Below are 11,349 nucleotides of genomic sequence, written 5' to 3' on the forward strand. Positions count from 1 at the left end.
ATGTTTCTCTGAAAAGTCTCATTACATGACATCATTTCTGACTTTGAAGTCCTTCAAAGTTAATTCACATCTATATGTTAAATGCTTCCAGAAATTTGTGGATCAGACTCTGATCCGTCTGCACATCTCCTCCCAGATTCTTGTGTACACAGCTGTTTCTCCAGCAAACACCAATTTGAGTTCTCAAGGGAGAACAGTCCCAAGACTTTTATGACGGTTGGCTGTCCTTTCAAGCAAGCAAACTTTGTGCAGATCAATACATGAACAGACTTTTCATTTTGCAAATAGCTTGCCATCTGCCATCTCAAAGAATTATGTGTGTATTAGTGTCCAAATCCATAAAAACTAAATTTACTCAGAAATATACATCTTATAACTGAAGATTAATCATAACTCCATCACGTGATAGTTGAATAATTGTACTTTCTCCTTCATTAGCTCTGATTGGCAACACAACTTCTGCTGGTGAGTAATTTTCAGCCCTACTTTGACAGGACTTCATAATTAACTGGTAACTTCTGGCACGTATAATTGTATGTTTTTCCCCTTTTATTAGCTGTGAATAGCAAAACCACTGTTGTCGATTTTCAATGAACTTTCAGATAAAGGTTTTGCTTTCTGTCTTACGAACTAGATCAGAAGCAATGGTAATAACCAAGACACTGCTTTATTTCAAAAACAATCATTTTTATTCTTAATAACATAACACTTCCTACTTAACTCTAACCTAACTCCCACTATGCGCAAATGTATATATGTGTTAAAACCCAAACCATTACAGTTTAAGCTTGATTTGAGAGATAATTTTAAAGTTCAGACTCAGAATGCTTCTGTGTTGAAATTCGAAGTCATTACTACCATTCAAAAGGAATTACGGAGAAAGTGTGAGATATCAGATTTCTTTAAATTGTTGCTAAAAAGTAGTATTTTAAAGCATCAAGTCATCAGAACCTTTTGAAACTCACAAATTTCCTTTGTAGAGTTGTTTTCAGACAAATGTTTCTTTATACGAATGATTTTGTCTCTTGCATGGAAATTTTGGAATCTGTGTTCCACATATGTCCTCTTTACCAAAGAGACAGCAAAGTGGCTAAATTCTTCAAAACCCCTTTCCCAGTGTTCCCCCTGTTCATAAGGAGAACATAAGCTGCCTTTTTTTTTTTTTGCTGCATTACAATCCTGCCTAACTTACAGGATGGTCAAGCCCCTTCAATCCTGTGTTAGGTACAGAATGGCCAGGCATCTTCTGGTTTCAAAATGGCTCTGGGTCAGTGATATGTTTCTCTGAAAAGTCTCATTACATGACATCATTTCTGACTTTGAAGTCCTTCAAAGTTAATTCACATCTATATGTTAAAAGCTTCCAGAAATTTGTGGATCAGACTCTGATCCGTCTGCACATCTCCTCCCAGATTCTTCTGTACACAGCTGTTTCTCCAGCAAACACCTATTTGAGTTCTCAAGGGAGAACAGTCCCAAGACTTTTATGACGGTTGGCTGTCCTTTCAAGCAAGCAAACTTTATGCAGATCAATACATGAACAGACTTTTCATTTTGCAAATAGCTTGCCATCTGCCATCTCAAAGAATTATGTGTGTATTAGTGTCCAAATCCATAAAAACTAAATTTACTCAGAAATATACATCTTATAACTGAAGATTAATCATAACTCCATCACGTGATGGTTGAATAATTGTACTTTCTCCTTCATTAGCTCTGATTGGCAACACAACTTCTGCTGGTGAGTAATTTTCAGCCCTACTTTGACAGGACTTCATAATTAACTGGTAACTTCTGGCACGAATAATTGTATGTTTTTCCCCTTTTATTAGCTGTGAATAGCAAAACCACTGTTGTCGATTTTCAATGAACTTTCAGATAAAGGTTTTGCTTTCTGTCTTACGAACTAGATCAGAAGCAATGGTAATATCCAAGACACTGCTTTATTTCAAAAACAATCATTTTTATTCTTAATAACATAACACTTCCTACTTAACTCTAACCTAACTCCCACTATGCGCAAATATATATGTGTGTTAAAACCCAAACCATTACAGTTTAAGCTTGAATTGAGAGATCATTTTAAAGTTCAGACTCAGAATGCTTCTGTGTTGAAATTCGAAGTCTTTACTACCGTTCAAAAGGAATTACGGAGAAAGTGTGAGATATCAGATTTCTTTAAATTGTTGCTAAAAAGTACTTTTTTAAAGCATCAAGTCATCAGAACCTTTTGAAACTCACAAATTTCCTTTGTAGAGTTGTTTTCAGACAAATGTTTCTTTATACGAATGATTTTGTCTCTTGCATGGATATTTTGGAATCTGTGTTCCACATATGTCCTCTTTACCAAAGAGACAGCAAAGTGGCTAAATTCTTCAAAACCCCTTTCCCAGTGTTCCCCCTGTTCATAAGGAGAACATAAGCAGCCTTTTTTTTTCTTTTTTGCTGCATTTCAATCCTGCCTTACTTACAGGATGGTCAAGCCCCTTCAATCCTGTGTTAGCTACAGAATGGCCAGGCATCTTCTGGTTCAAAATGGCTCTGGGTCAGTGATATGTTTCTCTGAAAAGTCTCATTACATGACATCATTTCTGACTTTGAAGTCCTTCAAAGTTAATTCACATCTATATGTTAAATGCTTCCAGAAATTTGTGGATCAGACTCTGATCCGTCTGCACATCTCCTCCCAGATTCTTGTGTACACAGCTGTTTCTCCAGCAAACACCAATTTGAGTTCTCAAGGGAGAACAGTCCCAAGACTTTTATGACGGTTGGCTGTCCTTTCAAGCAAGCAAACTTTGTGCAGATCAATACATGAACAGACTTTTCATTTTGCAAATAGCTTGCCATCTGCCATCTCAAAGAATTATGTGTGTATTAGTGTCCAAATCCATAAAAACTAAATTTACTCAGAAATATACATCTTATAACTGAAGATTAATCATAACTCCATCACGTGATGGTTGAATAATTGTACTTTCTCCTTCATTAGCTCTGATTGGCAACACAACTTCTGCTGGTGAGTAATTTTCAGCCCTGCCATGTCCCGAGCTCTTGACCAGATGATTTAAGGAACATTCTGGTATAGCGTTTGTCTTCAATGTTCAATGTAAATTTATTGTCATTCACATAAGTACAATGTACAGATTCACTGACATTCTCAATTGCTACAGCCACACTGACATGCAAGATTCAGCAACTTCAGAGTGAAAATTTGAAATGCCAGAAATACAAGACCGAAAAGGAGAAAATAAATATTAAAGGATAGATGAATAGTCACAGTTGTAATTAGAGCAAGAAGAGAGTAATGTTTCAACAGCACAGACAGATCTTTTAGTGGTCCTAGGTGGTTTAGCGTTTGGGTTGGGTCAGGATAGACCGACTCATGAGCCTGATAGGTGTTAGATTAAAAACTTGTTCTTGAGCGTAGATCTGAACCTTTCTGTACCTTCTGTCTGAAGGTAGCCATGAGAATAGTTTGAGACTAGGGTGATGTGGGCCCTTTATGCAGCCCTCCTGAACGTCTCACGTAGATGTCCTCTATGGATGAGTGGTGGGTGCCTGTCGTGGACTTGGCTTGTTTTGCCACTTTTTGCAGCCCTCTACGTTCCTGGCACATAGATCTCCAAACCTGACCAAGAGGCAACCAGTCAGTAGGCTTTCCACAGTATTCCTGCAGAAATTTGATAGAGCATTGAACGACATGCAAAATCACCTGAGGAAGTAGAGGTGTTGGAGTGCTGCCTTCATGGTTTCCTCAGTGTTCTGTCTCCAGGGAAGCTCCTCCAATGTGTGGACCCCCAGATACCAACTCTTCAGAGGGCAGTAGGTACCAACTCTCTCCAACTCCGTCCCATCAATAAAGGCAGGGTTGTGGTCCATCCACTCCACCTCAGCCTCTACATGAGTCAGTTGAATCACTGCCTTCCTTTTCTCTTGTCAGATGTGAATAACAGCACCACTTCTTCACCAACGACTGGTAAGTCCTCATTGGTAGTCATGTCTCAGAGCAATGTTCTGGTAAAGTTATTGCCTTGAATTAGATGAATAATTGTACTTCTTTCTCGTTCAATAGCTCTGAATGGCAACACTACTTCTGCTGGTAAGTAATTTTCTGACCAGCTCTTGACCAACTTAGTTGGCTTTTGAGTTAGCTGGTGAACTAACAAGTATAATTTATTTTTTTAGCATCAACGAGCAACACCAGTTCTGACTCTTCCACAAGTAAGTTCTTTGAGGTTGTCATGTCTGTACTCCAACATATTTACTCAGTGATAATATTAAAATGGTAATAGACTGTGAAAAATGGGAATAAGAGGGTCAGTTGAAATCTAAGCAAAGGGGAAACAGCATAGATGTGGACCAAAAGCAGAAAATGTTGTAGAAACTCAGCAGGGATGCAGCATCCTTGAAAAAAAAGTAAAATTTCTGTAAAAACACAACCCTGGAGAAACACAGCAGGTCAAACAGTGTCCTGTATAGAACAAAGAAAAGATACAGAACCAACATGTTGGGTTTGATCCCTTCATCAGGGTATGAGGAAAATGTAGGCAGGTGCCTGTACAGAATGGTGGGGGAGGGGTGGGTAATGGACTATCAATGACTCCAAAAGACTGAAGCTGAGCAAACTGAGAGGCTTTTATTTGCAATAGAATGGAGGCACGTCCATGCTGGTTAAATCTCCTGAAGGGGCTGTGGAACAGACACCTTTATTCAGGTGTCTTTGGGAGGGGCCACAGGTCCAGTCGGCCAATGGGTGAGCCCAGATAGATATATATGTTCGGTGGTTTACCATTTTCACCCCTTGTTTTTAAATAGTGTCTGGTGGGGTGATGGGTTAATGATACAGTTACAAATTCAGTCTTTCAGGCAGTCTGGTTTCTTGCTGTGACCATTGTAGTGCCAGCTGTGACTGCATCGCAACAATGGGGTCCTGGACAGGCTGTTTGACTCTCTGCTTGCAAAACCACATGATCCTCATAGAAAAGCAAATTCCCTTCCACACAATCTGCAGCTCCGACAAGCTCTTTCATCTGTTGCCTTTTTGTAAACAACAAACAAGTGAAGTCTCTTGGGCACTCTCCAAAGCTATTGCAAAGGCTCTGAGGCCCCAACATGTCCAGCATGAGCAGAGCTCCAGCATTTTAAATAAGATCTGTTTTAAAGTGTTTGTATGTGACCCACACTAACAAACCTGCTCCAGTTTATCACCAAAATGTATCTATATACTCTGTCACAATATAACATCCCTCCTTCCCAAGATAAAGAAAGATTTAGGGTTCTTTATTACTTTCTTTCCAGTGCAACTGAAGTAACTGAACTTGTACACTAGTCTATTTACACAACTATTTTTAAATAGTTCTTATCGATATTGCACTGGTGGCAGTATCTTCCTTCGCTATCTTGTGGATTTGGCTGTGACCGTTGGGTTCCGTGTTGCTGGTCCACGTGGAGGTGATGGAGTTTGTTGTGCTTCACCTGACAAATGCTGTGTTGATGTTTCTGTGTTAATAGTTGTAGTCTCTTCACTCGATATTGGTGTTGGAGGCTTTGCTGGTATTAAAGCTTTCGGCATCATCACGTCTTGTGTCAGCCGAATGTGAAATCTGTTCCTCCTCAGCTGATTTCCAGAGTCTGTCTCGACAATGTATGATCTTGGTGTCTCAGCTTCTCTGATGGCCTTTGCTGGGGTCCATGTTTTCAACATTGGTTCTTGAATATGCACATGCTGCCCTCTGAAGAGTTCTGGCAATGTTTCTGCATGTTTTTACAAGGCTGGTGTCCTTGTGTGTCAGCCGGTCTTCTGGGTTCCTCCTGGACTTCTGGAGGGTGTATTTTGCTTGGAAGAGTTGTTTTATATCTCCTTCCATTTAGAGGTTCTGCTGGGGATTTCATGTCAACCCTTAAAGGTGTTGCTCAGAATAAGAGAAGAACTAGGTCTGGGTCTTCTTTTGTTTCGTGACACTTAACTAGTGTGCTTTTCACAATTTGCACTTGTTTTTCAATGAACTCATGACCTTTGGGGTAGGATGGGGATGATGTAGTGTTAACAAACCCATACTCTGTAGCCAGCTTTCTGAATTCTTGTGACGTGAACTGTGTTCCATTGTCACATATTACTTGTTCGGGTATTCCTTGTTCAGCAAGGAGCTTTATCATTTCTGAGCAGATAGTTGATGCTCTCAGGTCTTTCACCCTTTTGACGAATGGAAACGTAGTGTTGTAACAGGCTACTATTAAATACCACTCTTGACCCTCGGTGAACAAGTCTGCTCCCACTGTGTGCCATGGCCTGGCAGGTACTTCTGTGGAAATCATTTCCTCTTTGTTGTCTGTTTCTGTACTTTTGGCATATTTTCTTTGTCTGCATCTCATAAATGACAGTGAACAACTGCAACTCCCGACAGCTATCCAGACCGAGAATTGCCAGTCCATCTGCATCTACCACATAGAACGTACAGAGGATATTCTTTCCCTTATGGCAGCCATTGATCATAGCTCTCCATAGCTGCTTGATCATGGGACCACCATAGACCATTTAATGTGACATTTGCTGTTTCCAATGTACTGTCTTTTGGATCCCCTTTTATTATGTTCTCTGGGAACATCTGGTGGTAGAGTCTGACTGGAAGGACGTTGCTTTGTGGTCCAGTATCCAGCTTCACCTTTAGGTTAAATATCGTAGGCTTGCTCTGGATTGTCCTCTGTATTTGGATCCTTCTTTTATCTCACCCGACATCTCGTGAAGGTGTCTGGATTCTATGTCCATTATCTGGGTGTCAGAGTCCTCATTGTTGGATGGATCTTCTTGTCTTTTCTCTTCACTGGTATTACTGTTTTATTTATCCCAGACTTGCACATCTTCGCCCAGTGGTTTGCCTTACCACAGGCTCTACATTCAGATCCGCGTGTGGGGCATTGTTTGGGTTATCGAAGGGGTGTTGTCTGCCGCACTTCCTGAAGGTCTTGTGGGGGTGGGGGGGGGGGGTTTGCACTTTTCTGATTGTGTTCTTTATTGCATCAACCCTTCTCTTTGCTGAGGGTAGGCCTGCATAGATAGGGATTTCATTTGTGTCTTCGTGGCTTCGAAGGTTTGACTGTGCTTCAAAGCTATGTGAGAGATTTTTGCACTTTGGGATGGGCACCCCCCCATATTAGTTGATCAACTAATCTTTCCTCTATATCCATAAATCTGCATTTTGCAGCAACAATTTTTAGTCTAGTGAGGAAGTTATCAACAGTTTCATCAACCTTTTGCATTAAACCTTGAAATTCCTAGCGTTTAATTCTATGATTAGACCTGGGTTCAAGGTGAGCAGCTAATGCGGCAAATATCTCCTCTGGATCATTTCCCCCCCCCTCTGTAGCTCCCGGCTATTAAATAAGTCAAGGCCTCCCTCCCCTGTCCAGAGAAGGAGATAACGGACCTTCTCTGCTGTTCCATTTTTACAATAGCTTGAATGTAAATTCCATGTCTGCTAAAAGGTTTTAAACAATTCAACAATGTCTTCAGCCTCCTCGTCCATCACTGTGCGAACTGCTGTTGCTCCAGCTAATTCAGTAATTTTTTTTCTCTTCTTCCCCTTCGTATTTCAGGGACTTACAATCTATTGTACGACTTTATTCCTGTTCTCTTATTCTGCTGCCACCATGTTATGTCTCCGTGTTACTTGGGAGGCTTCTTTTATAACTTAGAGATGTAAGATTCAAATAACAAAAGAGACTTGACTTACTGATGCCTTCCACCATCACAGGACACTGTTCACACACTCATATACATCCACCCCACAGTGGTACATAACAGTTACTACAGTGAGAAGAGTGTATTCTTGTGTGGTTACAAAATAGTTCACATTATCCTGACTATATAACAACTGGTTTCTCCATATTCCTGGCAACTCCCCCAGAGGCTTCCCCAACCTGATGTTGCCATGCATTTGTCAAAGATCGCTACTGTTTTACACTGGAATCCATATATGATTAGAGCAAAATTTAATTCCAATGTGATTTTGTTTATTTCAGAAATCTTTCTACAATATTGTCTTAATATACTCTTAATGTACAGACTAGAGATGTAATGAAAGTTTAATCCAAATTTGCTGTTTGATTATTTACCCATTGTGTTGAAGTTCCTAGTGTAAATACATAGAAATGTTATTTCTTTAATCTCTCAGCAAAAGGTGGATGTGTTGGAACAAGTGTAGGTGAGCATGAAAAACTTCCTTTTTCAATATTACTTTCCAAGACATAATTGATTGAATTGTAATACTTGTCAATACATTATCTGTATTTTTTTGGGGGGAAAGGGATATTAGAAAGCATTCCAAATTCACTTTAATGACCACCTTTTAGGACGTTATGCTATCTGGCATTACTGGGCATTTTCTGGCAGAACAGCAATGGGCAGCATGGGGGTACAACTGTCAGAGCCAGAGATGCAGGTTCGATCCTTGCCTCAGGCACTGTTCGTGAAGTTTGCATGTTCTCCCAGTGACTACATGAGTTCCTCCAAACGAACCAGCCGATGGGACCAGAGGTTGGGTAGTATTAAATCTATTCCATCTCCTCTGAGCCATTGTTGCATGTTGATCTCCCATATGTATAATAAAATGAACATTTACCATGAGATGACCATGCCCTTCGCATCCCTTGGATTTTTAACTATTAATATCTTCATTACAATACCAGTGGGATTAATGTTCCTGGATCATATTTATCATTCCTGTTCATTCAGTTTGAGACACAAGAGAATAAAGGTGCTGGAACCTGGAGAACAATAATCAAACTTTTGTTGGCGTTCAGTGGGCCAGGAAGCATCTATGGAGAGGAAGGGAATTTTCCTTGTTACCCTTCACCAGGACTGAGTGGAGAGGGAGGATGACTGATAAGAAGAGAGGGTGAGGTTATACATTGGCCGGTAAATCATTGGTGGACCAAGGAAGGTCAAAATATGACAGGTTAGGAGTTAGTGGAGAGGCAGGTGGAAGCAAAGAAGACAGATGGAGTCAGGGAGGGAAAGGGGGACGGTGATATGGGAACACAAAGACTACCAGTGCTGCAATCTGATCAGCCAATAAGATGAAGATGGGAACCATCAGGGTAAAGGTGAAGGGCAGATGGAACAAGAGGAGGGGGTCAACTGGGTGAAATGTGTGGGAAGTAGATGGTGGGCCAGGTGGGTGGGGGGTGAGTGAAAATGGGTGATGGGGCCTGGACATAGGGGAAAAATGGAGGACCAGAGAGGAGAAAGAACACAGGAGGTTAATGTTTGTGGCATTGGACTGTTGACCTCCAGGTGGAATATGAGATGGTGCTCCTCTAGTTTGCATGGAGAAGGCTAAGGATGGGCAGGCCGGTGAGGGAATGGGAACAGGAGTTTGGTGGGCCACACAGAGGGTAGGTGCTCTGCAAATCGGGTCGCTTCTTCAGACCTTGGCTTCACCCATATAGAGGAGGTCACAGTAGGAGTACCAAATACATTGGACATGTTTGGAGGGATTGCTGCCTCACCGGGAAGGGATGTTCATGTTCCTGGTGGTGGGGAGGGAGGAGGTGTCAGGATATGTGTTGCACCTCCTGCGGTTGCAGAGGAAAGTTCTAGGGGCGTGTGGCTGAATGAATCAGGAAGTCATGGTGGGAGTCGTCCCTATGGAAAGTAGGAAGGGAAGATATGGCTAGAAGAGGGATCCCTGTTGTGGCTGATGGCAATGAAGGATGATGTGCTGGGTGCAGAGGCTGACAGGGAGAAAAGTGAAGACCAGGCCAATTCTCCAGAGTTCCTTCCCTCCCTCCATCTGCCTTTTCACTGCTTCTACCTATCACCCACCTGCCTCTGTTTCCCATCCCCTTTCTCCTCCCTTATTGTCTTCAACTGTTGATCATTCTTTAGTCCTTGGTCTTCCAATTACCAACTAGACCCTGTTCCCTCTGCCTCTCTCCGTCTTTCCTTTGTAATCCAAATGCAGGGTCTTGATCTAAATGTGGATAATTCCTCCCCCCACCCCCACATCCAGCCCAACTGCTGAGTTCCACCAATGGTTCTTTACAACTCTTTGTGATGCTTTACTAAAGAGTAGCTGTCACTGAGATTTAAGGTAATGAAACTTCCTGTGGTCATCATCTCAACGGTGACCAGTAACTAACCTGGGCTTTCCACCTTCAGTGCTTCTCACCAGTATTACCTTTCCGTTTCTTTGATTTCTTTTTTCTTTTTCTCACAGGACAACAGTATGTGCTCTTCCTCATCCTAATTGCGACAGCAAATCATCTATTCAATTACAATTAATCCTGTCTGAAAGCCACAGAACTCCAACATCTTGATTCTCCATTCATCATTCTTTTAATTTTTTAGAAATTATGGTATAATTGTGGAAAATAAATTCATGTTTAATTTCGCTTACAAAATACAGAGAAATAAATCATTGGTATTCTGAATGCTCGAGTGTGGCATTTTGAAGGTGCCCCCTGTCAAGGGAGGGTCCCACAGGATAATGGAGTTGATTACAACTGAGCATTTCGCCAATCTTTTCCAAGTGGAAGTGATCAGGATGAGCCAGTGATGAGGTGAATGACAGAAAAAAAAGTCTAATATTCAACTCAATTATTGTTTCCTGCCTCAGTACAGTGTATGTGTGGGAATAAACAACTGATATTTTGAATAAATTATTAGTGCCAGCAATATGTAGGCTGTATGCTCTGCAGAATACTCTCTGCTTCTCTGGAGTTCAATCTAACAATATTCAAAGCTAACACCGGCCTGAGCAAAGCAGATCATTTACCACACTTGCAATTGGTCTGTATCCTATATCGCTTACACTGCCCACAACTCCACCATGCCTAATGACATCTTCTGGTGAGTCCAACATCAGTAGTAGGTAAATTATTGGAAGATCGGATATAGCAAGGGCCTGATTAGGGTTAGTCAATATGACTGTGTATGTGGTTTGGTGTGTTTAACCGATCTTGGAGATTTTTGAGAAGATTACCAGGAAAGTTGATGAAGGAAAGGCTGTGGTCCAGTGATCATAGTAATTTTGAGTTAATTATAGAGAAGGATCAGTCTGGGCCTTGGGTTGAGGTTCTCAATTAGAGAAACACCAATTTTGAGGAAATGAGAAAGGATTTAGAATGCGTGGAATGGGAGAAGTCGTTTTCTCGAAAGGATGTGTGAAGTAAGTGGAAAACTTTCAAAGGTGAAATTTTGAGAGTTCAGAGTTTGTATGTTCCTGTTAGGGTGTCACTGTCAGGGTAGTGGTTTGTTAATAGTTCTGGGTAAAATATGTCTTTAAAAGAGAGAAATTGTAGGGGTTTAGTTTAGGTTATACTTCACAGAGTACCACTTCACAAAAG

At 41.1% G+C, this 11,349-nt stretch overlaps 1 protein-coding gene across 1 annotated transcript in view; it reads left to right on the forward strand.

Moving 5' to 3' along the window:
- LOC138765556 (complement decay-accelerating factor-like) overlaps positions 1-10,662 on the forward strand; it is a 34,527-nt gene extending 23,865 nt beyond the window's left edge. The window contains exons 12-19 of the mRNA XM_069942588.1: positions 439-465; positions 1,715-1,741; positions 2,993-3,019; positions 3,944-3,979; positions 4,076-4,102; positions 4,189-4,224; positions 8,175-8,204; positions 10,221-10,662. Of these exons, the coding sequence (XP_069798689.1) occupies positions 439-465; positions 1,715-1,741; positions 2,993-3,019; positions 3,944-3,979; positions 4,076-4,102; positions 4,189-4,224; positions 8,175-8,204; positions 10,221-10,285 (275 nt within the window). The 3' untranslated portion in view covers positions 10,286-10,662. The remainder of the gene's footprint in view (positions 1-438; positions 466-1,714; positions 1,742-2,992; positions 3,020-3,943; positions 3,980-4,075; positions 4,103-4,188; positions 4,225-8,174; positions 8,205-10,220) is intronic.
- Positions 10,663-11,349: the final 687 nt, after the last annotated feature.

The sequence above is a fragment of the Narcine bancroftii genome, chromosome 5 (genome assembly GCF_036971445.1).
Source record: "Narcine bancroftii isolate sNarBan1 chromosome 5, sNarBan1.hap1, whole genome shotgun sequence".
Lineage (NCBI taxonomy): Eukaryota > Metazoa > Chordata > Chondrichthyes > Torpediniformes > Narcinidae > Narcine > Narcine bancroftii.